The 25,630-nt window shown below is 40.2% G+C and overlaps 2 protein-coding genes across 6 annotated transcripts in view; one reads left to right on the top strand and one right to left on the bottom strand.

The window, feature by feature from the left end:
• Nucleotides 1-7,058, top strand: part of gli3 (GLI family zinc finger 3) — a 122,302-nt gene extending 115,244 nt beyond the window's left edge. For 2 of the 4 annotated variants that reach the window (XM_028005134.1, XM_028005131.1), the window contains exons 14-15: nt 350-743; nt 1,153-7,058. In XM_028005134.1, coding sequence (XP_027860935.1) covers nt 350-743; nt 1,153-3,470 — 2,712 coding nt within the window. In that variant the 3' untranslated portion in view covers nt 3,471-7,058. The remainder of the gene's footprint in view (nt 1-349; nt 744-1,152) is intronic. The other 2 variants (XM_028005133.1, XM_028005132.1) reach the window with 1 other exon arrangement.
• Nucleotides 7,059-9,720: 2,662 nt separating this feature from the next.
• Nucleotides 9,721-20,706, bottom strand: prpf4bb (pre-mRNA processing factor 4Bb). Of its 2 annotated transcripts, none has more exons than XM_028005217.1 (16): nt 20,562-20,706; nt 18,927-19,002; nt 17,437-18,566; nt 16,207-16,380; nt 15,915-16,073; nt 15,656-15,737; nt 15,352-15,553; nt 13,887-13,960; nt 13,684-13,774; nt 13,378-13,525; nt 12,752-12,889; nt 12,513-12,666; nt 12,311-12,425; nt 11,972-12,123; nt 11,805-11,891; nt 9,721-10,884 (listed from the first exon to the last, which is right to left on the bottom strand). In XM_028005217.1, the coding sequence occupies exons 1-16, from the start codon at nt 20,618-20,620 to the stop codon at nt 10,681-10,683; spliced, it is 3,045 nt and encodes a 1,014-aa protein (XP_027861018.1). In that variant the 5' UTR covers nt 20,621-20,706; the 3' UTR covers nt 9,721-10,680. The 2 variants fall into 2 exon arrangements, with proteins under 2 accessions (XP_027861018.1, XP_027861019.1); XM_028005218.1 differs by having other exon boundaries at nt 13,887-13,957.
• Between the last annotated feature and the right edge of the window lie 4,924 nt (nt 20,707-25,630).

Below are 25,630 nucleotides of genomic sequence, written 5' to 3'. Positions count from 1 at the left end.
TGGATTTGTTGATATAATTGGTAAGATAGGAAGGTAAAGATTCTCATTTTGTCTTAAATTGGTAAAAATCTTGTTTTACAGAAACGGTTATTTCATATGCTTAACATTATTAATTAACAAACACCTAGGGCAGAAAAAAAAAATCAACAAAATGTATATCGGTGCATCTCATAGAGGGCGCTCAAACATTCTATGCCCAGTAGTGCAAACTTTCACAATATTACAGGAATTCCATTTTTTGCACTACATTGCGTCCTTGTCATGTCATGATATACAGTATGTCTATTTGCATGATTTTGATTTACACTTTTAATTATGCTGCTGCCTTCTGTTTGTCTGCGTCCATCAGACGTCTCAGCCAAGCCCTGGCGGTCAGTCTACATGCAGCAGTGACCAGTCCCCCATCAGCGCCTATCCCAGCAGTGGAGTCCAGCTTGCTGTGAGCGCCGGACGCTCGCCAGGGGAGGGGCTGGAGGAGGACGAGCAGGAAGAAGAAAATGAAGAGGAGGTGGAGGAAGAGTGCGAGGGCGAGCCAGCCCCCATTATGGACTCCACGGTGTCCACGGCCACCGCGGCCATGCTGACCCTGCAGGCGAGGCGAAGCATCGGCCGGCCCCTGCGCTGGATGGAGCACATGAAGATGGAGAGGCTAAAGCAGGTGAACGGAGCGCTGCCCAGGCTTGGGTCCCTGTCTCCCACACCACCCCCTAAAGGTTCGGCAATGCCCAACATCCTGGGGAAGGGTAAGTGTAACTTTGTGAAACTTTTGTTAAATTTCCACAGGCCTCACATCTTGTGTTCATTTTATTACTCCAAAACACCTGTAGACAGAATTTACAGCGCTGAATGATTCTGATTCCCATCTTACTGGCTCTGCCTAAGGGTTCAGGGAAAACAAATGTTGAAAGAGGTTCTGTTCCACTGCAAAATAGTATCAAGATGTACATCATATCAGAGAGAACAGCATGTAATATGATGTTTCATGGCCAATTGCAGCTTGTTGTCCATGGTAACATCTGTTTGAGAGATCTCTCCACACTTAACTTTTCTTGGCTTCTTCTGTCTAATCCTCCTGTAATATTTCTTTCATCACACTTCATTTTCCTTGGTTTCTCTTTAGCCTTCCTAACGTTCTTCCTCCGCTCTTCTCAGGATCGTGCTTGGGCAGGCAGTGGGGGGTGCCTGCTCCTCAGCCACCTGCTCACACTGAGTTGGCCAGCACGGAGCTAACAGTTCTCAATTTGCTCCAAGACCGGCGCGATAGCAGCGGGAGCGCCGCCAGTTCAGCCTACCTGAGCAGCAGCCGACGCTCTTCGGGAATCTCTCCCTGCTTCTCCAGTCGGCGCTCCAGCCAGGCTTCCCAGGGTGATGGCATGATGCCGTCCCAGCACCACCGACGCCTCCACAATCTCAGCTCCACTGACTCTTATGACCCCATCTCCACAGACGCCTCCCGCCGATCCAGTGAGGCTAGCCAGTATGGAGGTGGAGTAGTAGGAGGAGGCGTTGGAGCACTCTCAGGTGGGAGTTGTGGAGGCGGAGGAGTTGGCTTCGGAGGAGGAGGCGGGTCACGAGGGATGCTCAATTTAACCCCTGCACAGCATTACCACCTTAAGGCAAAGTACGCAGCAGCTACAGGTGGCCCACCCCCAACGCCTCTACCCAACATGGAACGCATGAGTCTGAAGACCCGCATGGCCATGATGGAGGAGGGTGGCAGCAATCACAGTCTACCGCCTTTAGTCCGACCACCCCATTGTGGTGAAGACGCTGGAAGGTACAACAATGGGTTTATGGGGCACGGAGGTTATAGAAGGAGGGTTCTTTATCCTGGCGAGGGAACTCTGAATGGGAACCGAAGGGCGAGTGACCCAGTGCGGACACAGGCTCCTGAAACTTGTAGTTTGCCTCCAGTTCAACGATTCAACAGCCTTAATAATCTCAATCCTCTTCCTCCTCTGGCTCATAACTCTACAGCTGAATATCGAAGTTTTAGCCTTCAGAACTACACACGCTCAGAGGGCAACCTGCAGAGAGGCCTGCAGCATTCAACAAACACTGGCAGCATTGCAGAAAATGCAGCCTTGGAAGCCCTGGCAATGGAGGATGATGGTGTAGCCGGCTTATTTCTTGGAGATGAAGATATTTTGCCAGATGATTTGGTGCAGTATCTGCACTCCCAAGATCAGATGGGTGGTGGTTCATACATTCAAAATGAAGGGCAGATACTTTCTAGCCAAAGGGACAACTCCTACCCCACTGTTGAAGCAGGGGTAAACTGTACCTTCCCTGAATCTCACTATCTCCAGCCGCAGCAGATACTAGAGAGGAAGAGTCCTAGTAAGCTTCCCATTCAGTGGAATGAAGTAAGCTCAGGTAGTGTTGAGAGGTCTCCCCAAAGGTTACAAAGCCACCATATGCAGTGCGAGAGGTGGCCTGAGCCAACAACTGCATCAACTGGTAGGTTACGAAACACGCTAATTCCCCAGCAGGTGTCTGTGGACTTCCACGGCAGCTGCCCACAGGCCAACCAGTCGCAAAGTACTAGTTATGTTAACACTGGGGTGAAGCTGGAGACACTGCCCAACTCCTGCATGGAGATGAGAGGTACCAGCATGTCAAACATCTCACAGGGTACCAATGGGGCTCTTCCTCAAGGTCTTAAACAGCAGATGTCTAATGGGCCTTCGAAACAGAGTCATTTCCAACAGAACAACAGCAGAACCATGTGGCAGATTGGAAACAACCTCATGCTTACCCGGGCCTCCATGGACAGTGTACCCAACTTGTCCCAGGGAACCGTTCCAGATCACAATCGACCAGTACATGCTCCATATCCACCAATAAACAATTACAAAAATGTAGTCAAAACCCAGCAGTACTTCAATCCACAGTCGAATGAAATTGACCAACACCCCAGCCAACCCCAACAGCTACAGAGGAGTGGAGACCAGTGTTCTCTTGTGTGCGATGTATCAGGGCTAAAACTAGAGAACCTAGATCATGGAAACATGGTACAAACCTTTTCAGATTGTCTCACTTACGGATCAGCCGACTGCAAGTCCTCTTCCTTCCCTGTGTTGAAAGAGCAGAGTTTGTTAGAGTCCATGGCAGCATCTGAGGGACCAGGCAGCTGCAACGGAACCACAAATGCCCTTCCCTCCCCTGGTACAGACCTAGTCAGTAGCACAGTTGATGGCCAAGTTTCAGGAATATTAGACGAAGGGGTAAATCTGGACTTTGGTGCCATCCTGGAGGATGGCTACGATCAGGGTAGCCTGGTCTCTGAGGTACTGAGCCCCTCTATGTTCCAGGGCCTGTCGAGGACCTCATCACGCCTCACCACACCTCAAGGATCCACCACCTTCAACAGCGTTGCTCCCGGTCTCAGCAACATGGCCATTGGAGACATGAGTTCCCTCCTCACCACCCTCGCCGAGGAGAACAAGTTCTTAGCTATAATGCAATAGCTGCTCCTTCTCTCCACTTTGTCCTCCAAAAGGGATATAGAATGGAAACAGAAAGAGGAAAACAATTGGTGTATGTGAAGATTAAGACACACAAAGTGGCAATTAAAAGAACTTTATAAGAAGTTACCGTTCCCAAACCGTTTTACATTAGGAAAATATCATCCCAAACAGAACAGGGATGTGCCATGAATATGTACAGATAAAATTATATTCCTTTTCTGGAATCAAGGCTATTTTTGGAAGCCCTTTTCTTTGTATTTGCTGGAGAGACAAAGCTCATCTTCCTTGAGTCAGTATTGTGTCACTGTTTTAGCTGTTTGTAAAAATGCATGTAACTCCAGTTAAACCTTGAACACTGTCTATAGGACTAGAAAGACTAGCCCCATGTGCCAGCCTTCCTAACGTCACAGGTACACACAGTGGCTGAGACATGGGTCGTCAGTTTAAAAGGCCCTGGGGACAACTTTATACATCATAGTTTTAATTTGTGCTATATTCTCATTTGTTTGTGTTGCTTTTGTAAATCTGTAAAATGTTTCAGTGCTTTGACCAAGTTTTACCAAGTGGTATTTTTGTCAACCCTCCTCCCCCCCAAACAAACAAAAAAATGGACTACAACTCCAAGTCTTCAGCCTCTGTAGATCGTCGTCTACTTGATATCTTAATGGCTTTATTTTAGTTAGTCTGGTAAGGTACTCACAAGTGTTTGTAGAGGTGTTTTCTGTATTCTGTTTGTGGTTCGATTTTTGATGTTGGATTTTACAACTCTTCAGAACTGATCTGTAAACGGACGCTCTGTTCTATAAATCTTGGTGCTTTGCTTGTGGTTACATGGATCGATATGAGTACTTCTATGGTTTTGAAATGTCTTAGCTCATGAAAAGGTCTTCAGCATAGAGGTCCTGTAAACATGACGTGTTTTTGTTTGATTGTAAATTGTATGTATTGTTTTCTCCAAAGCTCTTAAAATGTAGAATGTGTACTAGGGGTGTGATGGCTCATGTATACGTCCTTGATCCACCATGGTACAGACGTCACTTGAAGGTACATGCAGTCAGATGACATATAGGTCAGTCACAGGTGATCACCACTCCTAGTCAAAAAAGCTTTTTACTGTTTTTTTGTTAAATACTATGAGAAAAGATGAATAGATTAGGAGACTTTATAAAGCACTCCAAACCAATCCAATGCAAGAATGGCTGGCAATAATTACAAACATGACTCTGAAGGTTAGCAGGGTGTAGAGTAAGGGTTTCCAGTGATATGCCAACAATGAAGAACGAACATCGGCAAGTTGTCAAGTCCAGTGTTCATATCGTAGAGGGCTTATGGTAAGCAGTATTATATGTCTTTTATACATTTGACATCAGGTGTTATTGTACCATCAACCACCAGACACTAAAACGAATTTCTGCTGCAGGAACCTTTTCCATTAACCACTCAACCCACAGCAGGAATCAGGGCTAACCCAGATTCCCAGAACGGGGTTGCATGGATCCTGAGCTAAAGGAGGAGTTTAGTGATGGGAAGGTGGTACTGGTTGTACTGGTTGAATTACCCCAGGATTCTTCCTGTTTAAACATCACAAAAGTAGTTGGTATTGTTGTTTAAAAACATTTAAACCCAGCTACCCATGCTAAATATTGCTGTGTTTCACAGCTTTTAGCTTTAAATACATGAATAAAATCAGTTGAAATATTATTTAAATTAATTAAACGAAGGGCAGACTTGTGATTTCAGCTACTATAGGAGTAATGGTCTTGTCACAGGCATTTTTTTAAGATTCAAACTTGTAATGTTTTTCAAGATTGAAAGAAGCTGACATACTTGTGTATGTGATTATTGTTTCTTCAGGATGCTTTCCACATATTTTAATTGTTAGACATCTGTGTATGGTTACAAAATTCCTCTGTGATAAGTTAATTAATTTCAGCTTCGCATATGACAAATGTGATAAAGTTCAGAATAAGATCATGTTCCCCACTCCTTAATTTTACTAGTACAGTTATACCTTCTTATAAAGTTTAAAGTGACTAATTAAGGTCTTTAGAGTAATCCCTCTGCAGATTCATTGGTCTCTCCCCTGTACATACACAGGATTTGGGATTGCTCAGGTCTTTTATGATCTATTCTAGTTACACATTCCACCATCTGGAGAGGCTTTTCTTAGGTTTTATACCTCAACCACTGCAAAACAACACAAGAGCCACCATGTATTAGGGGAGATCTATGGATCTGGATCACTTATAAGAGAAGCAGCAACACTCCTGCAGGAGGAGGAGCCTCACAGCCTCAGTGTGCATCATTTCTGCAAGCGGTTTGGTTTAGGACCCGATAATGGAAACACAAAGAGCTGACAGGCGGGGGTGAAATGAAATAGGTTCCTTGCACCTAAGTTATGCTTTGGTGCAAGGACAAAAGTGTGTCTGAAATTAAAAGTTCAAACACACTTTTAATTTCCCCTAGGTTCATCACAAGCGCCACCTAGTGTTCAAACAGTGAATCACTATTAAATGCTTATTGATACAGAGTTTTCAAATTAGGAGAAGTTACCTAGTTCTGCTGTGTTGTCTTTTGTTTGGATTTAAGTTTTCAATTGAAATTAAAAAGAAATGGAAGCATTTTTTTTCACTAAAGAAGTTTTGGACCTTTTTTATTCGATGCTGAGGTAAGTTATTTTCAAACTAAAAAAATAACAAATAACATGGTATAAATAACATATGTTAACAAATGTCCTTGCTTATCCTCTGCCAGTACAAAAATCTTACTAGTAAGTACCGAAAGAACATTTTGCATTTGCATTTGCTTGTGTGCTGTCGTGGCGTACCTGTACCAACCTTATGTGTGCTGTCACACCCCTAATGCGTACTGCCATCAAGTATTGCAGTGACTTTGTCCAGCAGTGTTAGTTTTGCCTTGCAGTTTTCTGCCGCTGCGCACTGAATATTGAGGAATTTACCTTTCACTCAACATTGGAACAATGAGGTACAAAGTGTTTGTTTTTGTTTTTTTCATTTGTCCTTGGGTACTTTTGTCATTTTTGTAGCTGTGCATTGGAGTTCTGTTTTTTTGTTATTTCAAAGAAGTAGAGATCATTTCCTTTGACAGAAGGAAATGGGCTGAGGTATGTGCCTTAAACGAGAGAGATCACTGCCAATCTTCCATTGTGAATACTGATAAAAAGGTGAAACTTTAAAACCTGAAAGGAAATTAAAGAGAACATTTATATAAGGAAAGTCTGAATATCTGAAAAGTAAAGATTTGCAACATACATTGTACTTTTTCTTTTATTTTCCAAGTTTTCACATTTATTGTGCTTTTATATAAATATATATATAAATATATATATATATATATATGTAAATAAAATACTCTTTCTGTAGATTTAGCAAATAAAACGTGGAGTATCCTGGGACCAATAAAGAACTTTGAAATCAAGGAATCCCAGGCCCCCCCTCAGTTAGAGGAGGGGCAGATCTGGCTGCAGAGCTCTGCACCTTCGCCAGAAGAGCCGCGTCACGCTTTTATAACTGACAACAAATGTTTGTATGGTTTTAATAAAAAAATAAAATAAAATATATTTTCAGACTCTGGGAATTTTTTCTTTAATGTGACAGGTTTGGATTATAGAGACAGATTACAAAAATGATGTAAACTGTTGTTCTTCCAGAGGAAAATCTAATTGTAAATGTTAGATGCTTATGCGGAAAACACAGAAATGAGGTAAGACTGAATGCTATTTCATTAAATGAAACAGATTTATAAACTATAAAATATACTGACATTTATTTTGCTACATGACAAATATTTGAGAGATCCCAATATTTTTTCCAAAGCACTGTGAAGTACACAACCTCTTGTGCAACAGCCAGCTATTGATTTTATTGATTACAAATTAAGTTATCAGCAGAAAGCTGCTGAAGCACTTAATGAATAAAACACAAATGTAAAAACATGGATAATGTTCCACACAAAGCCCAAATATTACTACAATCCCCACTTACTGCCTATTAAATTGCTTGTCAGATTAAACTAAAATCTGCAGCGTCCAGCTCCCCTGATCAGTGGGTTTCAAGCTGATTCAGACTGACAGAGACTGAAGAGACTTAAAAAAAGTTTTGGATCGTAAAAAGACAAGCTGATGTGCTCAGACTGGACAAAGACAAAGCGATCCCTTCATGTATGTTGGAATAGGATTCAGTTTCATCATAAAAATGTGCAAGTATGAATGTTAGTCACATAAAATGTAATTAATGCCAAATGGGGCAGCAAATCTTCAACAAAATCAGATAAAGATGTTGCAGAACCACATTACTGAACATCCAGGCCTGATCCTTAGTGAAAAACCTGCAAACTGAGGTGGGAAACCAAATAAGAATGAAAAATTGTTCCACGTTTATTGAGTTTTGCTTGTTGCCTTAGCAGTTGTTTGATAACTTAATCTGTGATTTCTCCAATTGAAAAACATTTTGGGAACTATTTTTATTATGCCCTGATTGTACATAAAGCATTAAAAATGAGGCTCAAACTTACATTTTTTAAAGGTTTTATTTTCTCTAGTTGCCTTTATTTTGAGAGTTATAGGAAGTGGGTAATGAGAGGGAATGTCATCAGGCCGGAACTTGAACCTGTGGCGGCTGAGACAAGGACTAAGCCTCCATACATGCGTTGTGGTTTACCCCTCCGCCACCATAGCACGCCTCAAATCTACTTTTATTGAGTTTTTGTGAAGCAATGTAATGCAAAAACCCAAACTCCTTACACGTTGGCAGTCGAGTTCTGATCCATCTCTGACGCCCCCTTCTGATCCTTCTGGGGTATTACAATATTAGATTGTAGCTCAGTAATTCTCCGACCTTTGCTCTTATGAATGTGATAGCCAGAAATGACTAGTTTGCTTACATATTCACATTAAAGGCAGCCATGCTATCATCTCTTCATGTTGAGATTAAAGCCAGCATCTGTTAGCCAGTCGGGTCATTCATGCTGACATGTTTACTGGTGGTTCTCCCACTGCAGCCTCTATGTATTTACAGACCCTTGAGGTTGACGGCCCATCAGCTGCTATCAGAGGCCCCTTTTAGGACATTCTGTACAAGTACAGAGAGACCCTGCATCACCCTACTTTTCGAAATGGAGCAAAATGGCCACCTTTTTGACTCCATAAGAGCTCAACACGTGCAATCCTGAGTAAATTTAAAGGTGTATTCTGTAAAGGTTCATCTAACTTGAATATCATCAAAAGCTAATTTATTCCAGTGATTACATTTAAGAAGGGGAATTCATATAGAGCCAAAGTAGGTATTTACATAAACTGTCCTAAAAAGACACTACTTGTTTTTCTCACTTTTTGAAGTTAAATGTAACTTTTTCTGGTTTTAGGAAGTGACCAAAATTAGTTTTTAGCAGCTAAATGCCTTTTATTTTTTACATACATTTTGTATTTGGTAGAATTTCCTCCAAAACATGTGCCAGTTTTTGATTTTCTTCAACAAGTTTCTAACTACACTTTCCTGGAATTTTGACCCGTTCCTGCTGTCATGTGTAACCGAGTCATGTTTGTGTCTCAACTTCTTTACGAACATCTTTTCAACTGACAAATTATCTTTGGCACAAAGACCAAAGATTTGTTCTTACACCACTTGCTAACTCAGTTGTATTTATGCTCATGACCCATTTTAGCCTGAGATTTTAATTCTTGTCTGATGTTTTAACATGTTGCTTCAATATTTCTACATGTTCTTCTGCTTTATTGTGTGAAGTGCACCAGTCCCTCATTAAGCAAAATGCCAAAAACTCATTTGTCAGATTAAAAGTACCCATTTAAAATAACCTTTAATCAGATATTAAATATACTTTTTATTACACCCATATTTCTGTATTTTTTTAGTCTGATATAAGATTTTAATCTTAAATGTCATGTTTTTATTAGTTGTAAGTGGGAAATCAATTATCAGAAAAAAGGCTTTAAAGAATCAGTCTGTGTAATTAACATAAATTTAGCAACTTTTTAATAGTATTCTAATTTATTGAATAGGCTTGCATTTGTGTATTGTGCTTATTTAATATTTTTTTGTATAATTATTTGGTAGCTATAATTAAAATTGACAGAAAAGGGCTTTGAGTAGACCGCTGCACATAATTCATGTTTTAAATGTAGCTTAATATTAAAACCTGTGATTATCGCACCTGTCATCATGAGTTACTAATCAGAAAGTGTGATGCAGCATGAAAAAAACCCCAAAACAAGTTTGTTTATAATGGGAAACATTTTATTACTAAAAAGCCATTTGATACTGAAGGTGCTCTTTCAGCAGCGTTTCCATGACTATTCTTTATTGAAATCACAAGATTTGTTTTACCACTGGATGTAAAGAAACGAATTAAAGATACAGGAAAGGACAGTAACTGTGGACTGTATATACACACAACGTTTGGAGAGCGAGGAGAACAGGTGTGGATTCTACAGGCCAGCATTGTTTGGTGCATAAAACACCAGGCTCATACTGGAGGCACTTGAATGTGAGAGCCTTTAGAGCCAGGATGTAGCCAGAGTGCAGGGGAGGGAGGAAGAAGGAAAATTAAAACACACAAAAACTAAAAATTTAAAGTTAATCAAGAATGCATATGCATCTTTTCCTTCAATTTAGGTCAAGTGTCAGAGCATGGGATGAAGTCGGTGCGGTTTACCGTTACATGTGGGACGCGGGGTTTGCAGACACGGAGCATTTACACAGGCTGGCACCACATACAGAGTACAGAGGGTGCACATTCAAAAAGCATGCATCGTCCCATAGCCAGGTTGAAAACCAAACATGACGTCTGCTTCTACGACAAAATTCAACCGTCTGCTGCTTGATATTGTATGATGCAATGGACGTTAAAGTATTTACAGGAATTATACGTTTTCTTTTAAACATCTGTAACTCCAGTGCCCGTTAAATAAAAAGTCTGTCACTGCATTGCAGCGTATGAGGGGAGGGTTTACAATGAAAACCAAAAGAAAGTCAGCGTGTCCAGAATGGCTACCGTTGCAATGATCTATTTACAAGAAAACATGTAACGCAGACCAAGAAAAAAAACTAAACAAAAAGATGACATTCTGTAAATCTGTGGAGGTCAGGCGCCTCGCTGCAGAGTCCCTTACAGAGCTGGTTTAGTGGTCGATTCTGTCCCGTTGGCTCTTGGTGTGTTTGTGACATTTAGGGGGTTAGATTTTCTCCTGGATAAAAGGGTGCTGAAGAGCCTGGTTTATGCTGATGCGCTTAGCCGGGTCCAGCATCAGTGTGCTCTCCAGCAGGTCCTTCAGCTGCATGACCTTCTTCCTCTGGTCCTCAGGAAGTCGCTGACCGCCTATCAGCTCCGCCAGCAGGTCTTTGGTGGGGTTCATAGTGCTCATTACAGTCACTTTCTCCTATTGGTCCACAGACATGTCAGATCATAGTAGAAACAAACAACAAAAAAGCAGAAAATAAAAGCACAAAAGTATCATCACCCCTTCAATATTTTTACATTTTGTCATAGTGATAAAATTCTACATATATCACTGAGATTTTATGTTGTAGACCAACACAAACTAAAGAATTGTCAAGTGGAAGGAAAATTCTAAACAGATTTCATGAATTTCACAGCTCTGACATCTGGTCATTTTTATTCTGGTTTACCCCGATGCATGTTGGGATAATTATTCCTTTGGTCCTAGATGCTGTGCAACAATGGAAGGACTATTGCCCTCATTTATTCATTTTTTTCTTATTTCAGACAGTTGTTGTGATGCATATCCGTGGCAACCAGGTATTGTTTATATAACTGTGAGCAGCTGATTAGCATAGCAAAACCTCAATTAATACCTGAATAATGACCCCAATTTCTAGAAATGTTACCACAGTTTTCAGTCAGAGGCATTGCAACCTCTGCTACCAGGCATTCATGCTACCCACAGCTTCACAAGATACTTTGATGATATGAGTTACAACATTTAATTTGAATTTTGTTGTTATTTTTAACCTAATCCTTTCTCATAATTGCAACAAACACCACAGGAGAAACAAGTTTGATTTAAGTCCAGAAAACACAACAAATGTCAGGAAAAATTCTTGAACGATTACGTTCTCTTTCAGAGTTGCACTCGATTTCATTTAGGGGTGTCAGAGTAAGAAGGGATGAATATAAACATTTTGTAATTTACGTCCTACTTTACAGTCTGTGTTAGTTTATCATAAGATCAACAAAATACACTGAAATGTGTTTTTTTTCATGAAAAAAAAACACATGAAAAAGTTGATTGGGGATGAATACTTCTGTGAAGCACTATAAATCTTAAGATCATCTTACCCTTTCAGTCACTTTGTCTACTTCAATGTACAGGAAGTTCAAGTTCTGATCGAAGTGCTGGTCTTTGAACAAGCCTTTACGTATCATCTAAAGAAAAGGATCCACACAGTTGCATCACAGAGCAGCAACATTTCTCACTTCACTGAAGGGACGTGACGCAACGCTACCTTGTTGGGCATCTTGCCCTTGAGGTCCATTGCCAGCTTCAGCATGTGATTGTTGGAAGATCCAGGGAGCAGGATTTTGCCGGTGTACAGCTCGTATAAAGTGCAGCCAACGGACCACATGTCGATGCCGTAGTCGTAAGGCTTCCCTATGACTGAGGAGGAAAGCCGCTAAACCCGAGGTCACACAGAAATGTACTAGTGGCTCTATTAAAGATGAGTAAAAGGTAAAAAAAATCCCTCTTTCATTGCAGCAGCATGAAGTCACATTGATTATTTTAGAAAACTCAAATCTTTAATCTTTTTTATTTATTGTAAAATCATAAAAACAGTGCAACTTACTAATTTCTGGAGCTCTGTAAAACCGGCTGACCAGATATGGTGTGATGTCATTGTCAGCAACATGTGATGCAGAGCCAAAGTCACAGAGCTTCAGGATGGTTTTGGACTCGTTCACCTTTCATTTAAGAGACAATACAATGACATTGGATATGTATGGATGCTATTTTGAATATGACAGAGGGTGTGTGAATGTTGATGGTACCAGGATGTTGTCTGGCTTGATGTCAGCATGGAGGATGTTGCATCGTTTGAGCAGCTTGAGGGCCAAGAAGAGCTGCTGGCTGTACGATCGAACAGCTTTGATGTGGAGCCCGACGTCTTTGCCGTATTTCTTCAGCACCTCTCGCAAATTCATGCTACACAAGACACAAGTCATGAACAACTGAGGTGAGATGAATGCTGTAATGCAAGAGGAAAAGAGGAAAAGCTGGCGCTCGGTACCTCAGAGGCTCGAAAACAAGACAAAGATGCTGCTTATGGTAGAAGTGGCGGAAGAGGCGAAGGCAGTGGAACTTGTCGTCGGGATCAGCGTCGTTCAGCTTCCTGAGGAACTCCAACTCTTTCAAACCGGTTTTCTGCCTGTTTATCAAAAACATGTGTTACAGATGCATAACAAAATTCAAAGAACATTTTTATACTTCATACTTTTTAATTCTCAAATCTCCAAATTTCTTGGGACAATTTCATCAAATTTTTCAAAAACATGGCTATTTATCTGTGATGAAAATGTGGCAGTTTTTCATCACAGATAAACAACTAATTGATCAAACTTTGACTAATTGTCAAATAAAATTCCAATAAAATACTCTAAAGTCTGTGGTTGTAATGTGACATCAATGTATACATATGTTCATCTTAAGATCTTAGATGGTACACAAATTAACATTTTGTTGAAGCTGTTCATTTTTAGTTAAAAGAAAATAAAGTTTAGGATTATATATGCTTTTTTACCCAAATACCTAAATTTTCGTTTACACTTTTCAAACACTACAACCAAAAAATGTCAACATACAAATAACTTTAAAGCTCTTGAGTTCCTAAAGCTGCAGTTGACTTATGTGACTCACATGAGCTCGTTGTTTCGGATGATCTTGACCGCCACCTCCTGGCCAGCTCTGGCAGTGTCCCTAGCTCTGATCACGTTGCTAAACACACCCTGGCCTGTGTAGCCGTAAACATCATAGCGCTTGTCTAATGTCTCACCAATGTTTACCCCTAAAAATAGAGACAAAAAACATAATTATTCATGTGAACAAGGCTGCTTTACTTCCTAAAATACAGAATAACATGCAGAGAATCTGACAAAACATGACAGTGATGGACTCTACGTTGCAGGATCAAAGATGTTTTTTTCAGCATTTGGAAGCACTTACTGTAGTAACCCTCAGCATCGGTCCAGTTGTCCCTGAGGTTGGGGTTCTCCTTGAAGTCCTTTCCGACACCTGCTGCTCTCATTCTGGCGCTCTGCAGAGACAAGAAAAGCCAATCATCATCTGTGCCCCTCACTTTACTTTTCTTCCGTTAACCATAGAGAATCTTCGCTGAGCCGCAAAGCGCGTAAAACCCGAGTACTTACGTCGAAGTGAGCAGCAAACATGTCATCTGACTCTGTAAACATGTCGGGGGCTGAAGGCTTCTTTGGGTTGGCTGCTGAAACAAAACAAAAAAAGCAACCAGAAGGAGAGGCGGTGAGCTGCTCGGCTCAACACGTCGTTTAATAAAACAGTAAATCTGTGTTTGATTAACATACTCTGCAGAGCTCAAAACATGCTGCAGGAAGCAGACACAACCAGGCTTTGGAAAACAAGCCAGCAACTGAATGAACACATGACAGAAAAAGATATTCAATTAAAATCCCTGCCTCACAATGCTGCACTTTTCAAACAGATCAAGCCAGCTGTTTACTAAAGGCTTTTATGCGTCGACTTTTAATGCAGTCTGTTATACATTAAATTGCACTGCTATGATTTTTGTCTACTCATTTCTGTTTCCATATCTAACTTTTGTAACAGTGTTATTCTGCCTCTAATAAGAAATAAAGCTTCTATAACCTCACATTTGATGTCCAAAATCATGATGTTTGGTTGGAATTTTAGCAATTTCTCACTCATTTTTATGGTAAATTATGTCAGAAATCATTACATTAATATAGTTATATTTAAAATAGTTTCATATAACCAAAGAAACATGACTTCTAGTTGTCTGAGTTGGTTCCTGCTTTTCTGTCAACATGGAGAGATTATGATGTAGAACATTTTTCATTATTTTTCTTTTGGTAACTAGCAGTAATTTTTTCTAACTTACCTATTAAAGTCAATTTAATAATATTGCATTGCATTCATTAAAAATACCCTATTTTTTTATCTCCCAACTTAAAAGTGGAAGGATTCCTGGTGGAAGCAGGAAATTCCCTTTTTGCTTCTCTAAAATCAGCCTGATCTATTGCAGGTAATGTAGTATGAAGTTTTTATGTTTTATTATTATCCAAAATCTACTGAAAATGTGCTTTTGAAAATGTTTAAAATTTGACTTAAACAGCAGCATAAACTTTTAAAAAAGTAGATTTTCAAACCTAATTACCGCTACACTTGCATAAATATGTTTCGGAGCCTTTAAAAGTTTATTTTAATGATTGTTTGTCCAATGAATACATTCCCTGTGACCTTTAGCAACAAGTTTTACTTCACAGAGAATAATGAGGTCAAAGTTAGACATGCAGGTTCAAATTGTATCATAAATATTTGGTCAAAAGTCCCTTATCAGCATTAACCCGTCTGGATATTTGACCACCAGTTTAAACAGGCTGGTTTCTTTAGAATGTGAAAAAAAGGATGAATGTTTATATTTCAGCCTGTATGAATAATTGTGACCCTGTGACCTCATTTAACTTTAACAAATCATAGAAGTTATCTTCTGTGTATTCATTCCACTCTGAAACAAAGGCCAAAATAACATGACATTTGTGTCCAATAGTTCAATTTTTCATTGGAGCTTCGGACTTGGCTGATTGGTTCATTCGGTCATCTCCACTGGGGCTTTACCGTCTTTCTCCTGGGCGATGAGGTTGTGCTTGGCTTTGATGCTGGCCTCGAACGTGTTGAGGTTCTCCCGTTCGTACTCCTTGACGTCGGCGGCGACGCGCTCCAAGATGTCGTCGGGTGAAGGCGATCGGCTACGTGTGCTGCTCTGAGGGCTGCTGGGCTCCGACACCATGTTGGTCTCCTCGTTCGCTGTCTTGTATTTCTGTGTGGAGGCAAGAGGAGGGAAGAATCCAAGAACCGTCAGCTGCCTCTCTATTGAACTATCAGCAGATGTGTGTGGAGAACAGAATGGACATGAACAGACCTGGACGATGGCCATGCGCTGCTGACGGCGCTGCTCAATAAGAGCTTCTTCATCTACCTCCTCACCTTCAAAGTCTTCCAACCTGCAAACACCAAATAAAACCAGTAAGTAATCAATTACGTAACCACCTACCAGTTTCTTTACACAAAGACTTTCCAAAAAGAACAGATTTATTCAGACCAGTAGTGCATGTACATATCATGTCTTTTAGACTGTCTAACAAAAAATACAGCGCAAAAAAAGAAATGTCTTTTCTCACATTTCACCATCTGAGGATTCCTGGTCAAGTTTCATTCCCTCTGAAAGGCTTCCTTTGAACTTGTCTTCATCTCTGCTGCGCCGTCTTCTTCTCCCCCGATCCCGGGACATTGAGCGCCGATACTGGCGGAGTCTTCCATAACGGTCTCTCTCACCAGACCTGCAATTCATGCATGGATAGATTTAGTAATCAGTAATTATACCCAACTATTAAGTAAGCTGCTTTCGAAAAGCACAAAAACATTTTCTATCACAAAGGATGAATTCACAGTCAAACCAGGAGCAGAAATTACCTGCGCCTGAGTGGAGACCTGCTTCGCCTGCGAGGCGAGGAGCGAGAGCGTCGTGGTGGCGACGGAGACCTCCTCCTCAGAGGAGAGCGACTCACTCTACGACGAGACACCGACCTGGGACTCTTCTCCCGCGTTCTGTCTCCGAGTGGTCCGGCATCGGCCCGAGATCGCTTTCTGCAGAAGGAATCCACCATCATCATACGACATTCCATGTATAACTGACTTTAGCTAAGGCTACTCGTCTAAAAATATTGATTTTGAAATGAAGGGGCCTTTCCATTTTAGCTCCAGGAAAGAAAATTTAAAAATGAAAACCAGGACACGGGACAGAATTTGATTTGAATATTTAGAAGGTTGGGGTACTGTTTTCGCAGCATTATAATTTGTGATCCATCAGTAACGAAGAGCTTAAACCCTCTGCAGTTCTTCTCTAAAGAAAGTGTCTGTCTTCAGATCTTTGAACTATTAAATCTTCAAGAACCTCTATGTTTAGCCTAACTGGTGCTTTCAACACACTTTTCAGAGCAGATCATTCTATTGACTTCTAAATAATTAAAATATTTCCTTTCAATCAACACGTCAGAAAAATCTCACTCAAAGCTTCTTGGTCATTAGCTGGCAGATTGGATGCTCTTTAATTTAGTTTATTAAATAATAAAATCTGATAAAACCTCCCAGTTAGTTCACCCTGGTCATCTTTTAAAATGCTTCAACATTAAAATCTGAACCGTTTTAATCCACATGTCTTTGAAAGAAAAATTATGTCTCCTTGTATAGTTATAATCCATTCTTACAGTTTTTTGCTGTTGGAAGGCTTAGCTGGATGTTTACATGAGACCAATAAAAAAGGATTTTATGGGCAACACAGTTCTGGGAAACACTGCTCCCAATCCCAGTTTCTTCTGCATCTTTTTCCACATCAGTTTTTCTTTCCATTCATCTTCCCATTAATTAAGATACAGCCAGTTCTTTCAGAAATGACTTTTTGAGGCACACTCTCCCATAAAGAATGTTAATGGCGGTCTGCTGGACAAATATCAAGTTAGCAGCAGAACCTATCTTTGAAAATCATGCTTTATTAGTCTTGTGTAAAATTAAGCTTTTCTGAATATGTAATCATCAAAATAAACAGAAATAAGCTTCTGAAATATATTTCTCTGTGTTTTGATTGGAAGTAATAACATGTCACTTTTTATGATATTTTATAGGCGCTTGCAGTTGCTAACCAACCTTAGAGGGGAGTCCTGTCTGTCTGCTTCCCTCCTCCTGGCGTCCAGTGAGCGACTGCGCGCTCTCCTGGGCGGAGACCTTCTAGGTGGAGAATGTTTTGAAGTCCGGTCTGAGGCGCTGGCCGAGGTGTGATGGGTGTCTCTGTGGCGGGGGGAGGCGCTGCGTTTCCTTGCTGGGCTGTGGGCTCCTCGTCTGTGAGGGGAGCGGTTCTCTTTCCCCAGCGAAGCGTCCTTGGACGGCGATTTCGCCGGCCGTTTGTCGCGGTCGGCGTCCGAGCGACTCGGCCGTTCACGGACTGGCGATTTGGAACGTCTGCTCGTTCTGTCCTGGTTTGGTCTTTCTTCTCGCTGAGGAGGCGAACGCTTGTCGGTGCGACTCACCTTCTGCTCGTTCCTGAAGCTGGGAGGGGAATTGGACTTCCTTTTTTCCTTGAAGCGATCTGTGCTGGCTGACTGTTTTCTGTCCTTTGACCTGCTTCTTGCTCGGCTTCGGTCTTTACCTGCAGCTTCCTTGCTGCTTTTGGTCCCCTTGTCCGGCTTTGCCTCCTTAGCCGCTTTATCTGCAGACTTGCTCCGGCTGCGACGCTTGGAGACGGATTTACTGCCATCTGTTGAGTCCCTTCTAGATTTCCCACTTTTTTCCCCTCTGGGAGATATGAGTTTACCTGAGCTGCCCCTTGGACGCTGTTCTCCGTTTCTGAACCTCGCCTCTCCGTCCTCCTCGGATCCGGAGTTATACCCCTGCAGGATCAAGCCCATGCCAGACTGAACCTTCCCCTCCATCAACTGGCTGTCCAGTTCAGCTTTGATCAGGGCCCTCTGCTTCTCCAGGTCCTCCAACACGGCCCGGTCGTCCAGACTCGGGTTTCCGGAGGACGGAGAAGATTCCACCTTCCTGTTGCCGGCCGAGCTGAAGGGGGCGTCTTCGGCGGGGGAGGAGGTCTCTTTGCGTTTATGTTTCCGATGTTTGTGACGATGCTTGCGCTTCTTGTCCTTGTCTTCCTCTGCTGCGTGTTTGTGCTTTTTGTGCTTGCTGCGATGTTTGTGTTTTTTCCTCTTGTGTTTCCCACTACTGCTGCTGTGATGCTTGGACCCTTCCTCAGTCTTCTCACCATTAGTTCCAGCTTGCTCCTGGGATGGGACAATAAAAGGAATAAAATGTATCAGTACGATCATGGAAGGAAGACTTGTTTTACTTTCAAGCTAAATAATCTGTCCAACATCAATATCTGTCAACTTTTCAAGTTTATATACATTTTATATGGATTTAAAGTGAGGAAACAACAAATCAGTATTGTAAGTAAAAAGTATTGTTTTAATTGTCCATTTTGCTCACATTTTGGCTAAATCCATTCAAGTTAATTTTCTTGAAATCCCAGAAAAATATTTATGGCTAAAGGCATACCGACACTAGATTAAAATGATTAAAATTTTAAACATTTAGTTAAGTTAAATATAAACCAGTATTTGTTGTCAACTGTTAGTTTTTACCTCTTCCCCTTCTTCTTCTGACAAGTCTCCACTGTCTTCATTTCCACTCCTCTCATTTGTCTCCAGGTCTTGCTTTCTGTTTATTCAAGACAAAAATATTAACGCTGAGAAAAAAAGTTCAAGATTGCAAAACGAAAAACTTCAAAGTAGTGCAAAACAAACTGGCAAAAAAAAAAAATTCACACAGGTTTTATGGTGAAACAATGAGGTTTCAACATGAAACCTTTACACATGTTAGTGAACTGTAAATGATTTTATCTCTTTGAACCATTTTGATTTGAAAAATACAAATAACACAACTAATAGGAGAACCTCCAAATGGCTTGCATTGAACTTCAAAGAAATAAAAACCTAATAAAGCTAATACTTCGTAAACCACTAAAGATCACATTTATCTCATGCTGCTAAATATATTGTGTTGGAAACATATTACAGATATCGCTATTTCTGAAATTCTATCGCAATTCAAGAATTTTCTGAAATTGTGTAGACTTATCTCCTGTGTAACAAGACAGATGTTTTTTAGCTTCAAGTACACACGCAGAATGTACAATATCAGGTAAGCATCCGCTGTATTTCTGTTTAAGGCAGTCTCCAACATGTCTGAATCTAACTGCACGTCGTGGCAGGACGAAAGTTAACATATTTCTGTCTAGATCACTAAATTGGGTCTGATGTGAGACAGTCGGATGCTGTGGTGGATGAAATATGAACTCCAGAAGAAACGAAAAATAAGAGGACCTTGATCTTGACCTATTTCTTTATGATTTTGGTATTGTGATACAACCTGTAACTTTTTGGTGAACTTTTTAACTTAAAATCCAAAGTGTACCAGATTTGGTGGGGGAAAAAATTAAATAAAAAATAAGCCTTATATTTGGCAGACGTTTTTATATAGACAAGTTCTGTTTATGTTAAACGTTTGCAGCCATTCTTTATTAATGTAATTCAAAGGAAACGCTCATTTTTTTCAAATACTATAAAATACGTTGCAAAGATACAGTGTGCAATTAACCTGTTTCTTGCTCAAAGCACACAAAGATTACAACCGAAGCCATTATAAGCTGAACCACTGCTAGCCCAAGAATAAGCGTTGGATTACGTAATGCTCTCGATTTAACCTGAAACTAAAGCGACTACTAGAATATAAACAATAGGATCAATTACAACCAACGGGTGTAGCGCCAGCACTAATGGACTGTCATGCCAACTTGACTTGTTAGCCGTTCCTCCGACTCAGACCGCCAAGGCTGTTTTATTAGCTCAGGTATGCTAACGTCTTTAGCAAACTTGTAACTAGCACGCTACACGAACCAAGCCAACATACAATAATGGAAGTGCTCAAAAAATAAAATGAAAAACAATTGCAATATATGAACACACGTTCAATCGAGGGAAGCACTGATAAATATAATTAACGTACACTTTCAGCTCGGGAGTTTAGGGAAACTTAGGTCTAGCTAAGCTAAAGAACATTGGCCAGTTAGCTGAAGCCATTAGCATGTTCCGGTAACAACGTGAACCTGCGGCGCTGTTCTCTTTCTGATTACAAACGGTTCTCTTTTAATTTGAGACTCTAAATCTGCTCGCGTCCTGTAGCTGTCGATATGAACTGGTTTTTATAGAAAAACTTACACGTGTTCGTTGCCATTATTCATTCTTCTGGACATGATGTCCATCTCAACGTCAGCCATTTTGCTCAGCTAAGCAAGTTCTTCTTCGACTGTAAGAAGTTCAATGTTTCCATGACGCTGGTCTGCCCCCTGACGTGTCGGCGATGAATTGCAGGGACGAATTGAGCTCAACACCTATCTTGTCCAGTAGGAGGGGTCCTTCTCTAAATTTACAGGCGGCGAGTCACTCAACAGGGGACCTAGTCCAGGGGTCTGCAACTTGTGCAGCCGCAAGTGTCTCTTTGCACCTTCCATAACGGGTCTTATTAACTTTAGCCAAAATGATAAAGAATCAATTAATGTTTTCATATTTAGATATAATAAGAAAAAATTAATTGAATTTCCACAATAGAAGGAAAACAAATACATCAAAAATGCTTAGAATATTTGGTGAGATTTTCAATATTTTTTGCATTTAACTTTAATCCACATATCTCTAAAAAGAGGACTGTGATCTCATTCTGTTCATGTTGGTTGTAAGGCAATAATCACCAATTTTCAGGAGCAGTCAGGATGTTCAGGGGAAACATTTGGAGAGTCAACCGAAGTTGTTGGGTTTAGCAGCACCACAGGATCTCAGTTACTGGATCATGTGGTCAGCATGGTTTATTCCTCCTTGTGCACTATTGCTGTGCACAGCAAAAGAGGTTACATAAGTAAGACTTTGCCAATTCTACAATGATCTAAAAACATGTGGACAAATCAGCACAGAAATGCTTCACAAGATCCAAATCTAACCTTTCCAGTCCTCAGATCTAACTCCTCTAGAAATACATAAGATGAGAGACATTAAGACAAGATGCAGGTCTCAAACAGGAAAAACAAATAGTGGAGGCAAAATGAATTGAGACTTACAAATTGAAAATATAAATTATGTCAATTTTTAAAAAAGCCAAAAATAGTTTAGAAAACAAATTTAAGATATACTCGACCAATTATGGTATGCATTCCAAGAAACTCAAAAATATTTTAGGTGATTGTGGATCAGTTGTGAACCATATGATGGCAGAAAACTAGTAAATATTACTGTACTGCCTCATAAAACTGAGGAAATTATCTCTGTAAAGCTACAAACATCTCTCCTGTAGCCCCAGTGAAAACTCAGTGCTTTTAAGGATGCAGAGCATGATTATCCACTCTTGACAGTTTTATTTGTAGCTGTAAATTGTGTTATTGTGAGGCACCTGCAGCTGCTTTTGCAGAGTGGTGAGAAAGTAATGGGAGTTCAGAGCGTTACAGACGATCACTCCACAGATGGAATATTCCTGCAAGATATCAGATCTGTACATAATAACATCATCTTGTGTTTGGATGACTTCTTGTTTTGGGTTAAGAGAGCATGGGAGAAGGCGCAGCTGATTTCTTGTTGAGACAGCTTGCCACTTTGTTGGGTGTTTGACTGCTCTAAATACGTAGCTTTGTCTTTCTGTGAGCTTTTGTAAACTTTCATAGCTTTTGTCCCTGTGGGGGTTTTGTATCTCTACTAGAGATTTGTAGTGTGTTTTTTGTTTAACCTTGTTTAACCTGGACAAAAGGTGCAGTTTTGCTTTGTTAAGATCTTTGGTTTACAACTCTGATTGTTTTGTGGATTTTGTTTTATTTAGTATTTTTGGTTGTAAGCTCCTACCTTTTGATTATTGTTGATTTTTACCTTTTTATTTTGTTAAAGCCAAACAATAAACCCCAAATTGTTAACTCTTTAACATCTAGGTTTCTTTAATGTTACTTCTCCTTCCCCCTGGCTGAGCTGGGTCGTAACAAAGACAAAAACAAATTGTGCTCTTCATTTTATTTTGAAACTATGTGGGAATCTGAATCCGACTGCAGGCATTCTGAAACTATAACTCACAGGTTTAGCCTACTGATACAGCATGTGTCCCAGATTTATATGTTAAAATGGCAAACTGGAGGTCTCACTGCAGATTAAAGATCCAGACTCGGCCATTAGACATCCCGTCAGCTGAAACCTCTGTTCCCGTGTGCCCAGTAAATCCTGACCGTGAACTGTATGAGACGAATGCTGTGTGCTGATTCAGAAGACCGATCTCTGCATCACATACTTTATGATTACATATTTGTGGAGGCTGCACAAAGCTAAGTCCTCTTTCTTTGAAAAATTGTTTCTTCTAGGTTTTAAACCCGCTACTGATGTACTGTGATATCAGTGATACCACAGTACCAGTGAGAATGATGATATACTTTTGTATTTTTGATATATCGCAGTAAATCAATAATGTAAATACACTGCTTAGATATTTATGATCCTTCCACCCTGATTGAGCCTTGGCGGACATAGAAAACTTATGTGTATGTTGTGATCCAATCCTGTTTTACTGTTATGAACCAGTCCTCATCTCAGAATTAGTGTGATTTATGGGTTAAATCTTTATCACATTAAAAAAAAAAAGAAAACAGGAGATTTTTCCAAACTTTTCAGGATTAAGATTTATTGCTGATGGATTTACAACCCTTTCAAGCCTTGGGCAGATTCAATCTGTTGTCCTTGTCCCAGTAGTTCTTTGACAGTCGGCCAGCTTGCAGACATTGTCAATGTTAACATGCCAACATTCAGTAGTAACAGTTTTCCATGTCTTCAGTCTTTCAGGAAGCCATTTCCACATGCAACCTGCAGATGTCAAGTCTCTGCTTGAGTTTTCTCAACAATTACTTTTTTGATGTGATAATATCAGGATTTGTATGGGGGAAGTTTACTGCCATAAGTTGAGAGCACGCACTTTTGGTTTGAAAGCAGAATTTCATCTCTTCCAGTGTCCTTGTAAATTTTAGAAAATTCTTCTTCTGTAAAATTCCTTAATCTACTCAACGTCTCTGCATCTTCTTTGTTTGGGTGCATTATCACCACTTAAAATTATGACAGACAAGAGGTTTCTTGGTCTTTTTGAAGCCAGATATGAAACAAGAAATGATTACTGTGGCATTCAGCAAACAGTATCAGGAGTCTCCAGCTCTTAGCCTTGTGAAAATCCTCAGATGTTTTTCTATAACTGTTTTTCAAACCAAATCTGAATTTTCTAAACGGAAGCATCAACATTCTGTCTGTCATACAATATATAGAAAAACAACTTCAACCACAAAAATATGTATTCTTTAAGGATTTTTCTAGTGTTAGTTTTAATATTTTTAGTCCTAAAACTCAAAAACTTTCCTTTCAACCTCAATCTAAGACCACAAGGAAAGATTCATTGATGTAAGAAGGCCATAAACCAGATTTATTACTTGTGCTGGAGCTCGTTTTTCCATAAGGAGGGCATAAACGATCAGACATTCACTCTGTCTTAAGTCATTGGGCCTCCACTCGTCAAGCATCACTGCAGACACAATAGGGACCGGGCCATAAAACACTGGGCCCAACAGATGCTCACCAAATACAACCACAGTCCATTATGGAGCCTGTTAAAGACACTCAGGCAGTTTGGTAAGCCGCTGTCACCCCAGCCCCTGCACTCCTCAGTGGGTTTTGTCTTTGAGTGTGGGCAACTTTAGAGTTACAGCTTCCCCTAAGCAAAGCTGTGCCCATTCATCGTAAAGCATGCATCCATACAACGCAGATGTTCTTTGTTCTCTGACAGATGTGTCCATCTTTGTTTTTGTTTCTTTTCTGACTTTTACTTATTGACTCTCCAATGTTTGGTTTTCTGAGCGCATGGGTGCTGACATAAGAGTGAACAATTGAGTCTTAAAGTACGCTCAAAGCATATGGTCTTGTCAGGGTGGTAAATTTACATTTGCTTAGGAATGAGCAAGCAGTTTTTTTGTCTTTCTGGTGTCATCAATTACAATCTTATGCTGGAAATACACAGGTTTTACAAAGAGAAGTCTGCCTCCCTAGGATCTGGCCAAAGACTGGATGAATGTGTTTATCTTTGTGCTGGAGTCAATAACAAGTGAGGCAGTATCAAGGTAAAAAAAGACTCAAGAAGCCTTTGTTTACATGTCAGTGATATTAACACAAATGTTGGTGATATAACTGAGCCTCAGCTCCTTCATACTTCAAAAATACCCTGTGAATGAAACTCGGTTGTTCAAGTCTGTTTTCAAATCCTCATGACTAAGTTCTAATTTCACAGAGAATAGTTGAATAGTTTATTTCCCTTCAGGTATATTTTCAGGATCCAATTCACAGACTTTCTAAAATGTCTTGCAGATGCTTTAATACCCCATGAACTACCACTACCACAAATTTCAATGCATTTTATTAGCATTTTGGATAAACACAAAGTAATAGACAATAAAGGAATATTCTAAAAAAAAAGTCAATTTTTTTTAATAGATAAAAAATATGTTTGGTGCAGGTATTAGTTCAAACCCATTTGAACTAATACCCCTAAATTCAAGTGTATGCAAAAATGTCCTTTAAATACGACCTTATTAGCAAATAACCTCACCTGCGTGTAATTTATTTTCAGCATAAATTCAGATGTTTTGTTAAGGACTGAATGACAGCACAGTTGTTGGCAGCAAAAAGGCCATGGCTTTGATTCCTAGCCTTATGTCATTCTGCTGAAATTTACTTGTTCTCCCGGTGCAAGCGTAGGTTACTTTCAGGTTCAATCCGTGGATAAGACACTAAGGCAAGAGGTAGGATTCCAGATTTACATTTAGAGAATGGCTGCAAACGAAGGGAAAAACTTTTACCAACAAACTCCGACTTCATATAAAGTGACTCTGGTCTAAATCAACAAAATAAATAAATAAAAAAACTTCCATCCTCTTTTGGTTTAACAATTACACTTGTAATATGAGATGCACATTTATGCAAAGGGGGGTTTTGAGGAGAAGTGGGCAACCAGAATTTTACCACGTAATCTCTTTCCAAGAAACTATCTTGAAAGAAGGTAAAATGTGCTGACTGTTTCAATGTGGCCAAACCACAGACTAAAACCCAGCTCCAAACACACATATCTTTTTTCTTACATGAGGGGAAAAGAGGTTTTCTGATATTACAAAGGCAGTTTACTCGTGAGACATAATCATACAGATCAGCATATGTGTCTGAGTTGTGAAAGAGTC

Source organism: Xiphophorus couchianus, chromosome 21, assembly GCF_001444195.1.
Source record: "Xiphophorus couchianus chromosome 21, X_couchianus-1.0, whole genome shotgun sequence".
Taxonomy (NCBI): Eukaryota; Metazoa; Chordata; class Actinopteri; order Cyprinodontiformes; family Poeciliidae; genus Xiphophorus; species Xiphophorus couchianus.
The sequence above is the reverse complement of the archived record's forward strand: the minus strand, read 5'-3'. Positions and strand labels throughout refer to the sequence as shown.

What these genes read in the sequence shown, in the direction of transcription:
- prpf4bb (XM_028005217.1), bottom strand. Translation starts at nt 20,620, where the DNA reads ATGGCTGACGTTGAGATGGACATCATGTCCAGAAGAATGAATAATGGC. An exon ending in CATCGCCCAGGAGAAAGACG is followed by an intron (nt 13,961 to 15,351) that starts GTAAAGCCCCAG and finishes GTTTTGTTTCAG; the next exon opens with CAGCCAACCCAAAGAAGCCT. An exon ending in ATCCGAAACAACGAGCTCAT is followed by an intron (nt 12,890 to 13,377) that starts GTGAGTCACATA and finishes TTTGATAAACAG; the next exon opens with GCAGAAAACCGGTTTGAAAG.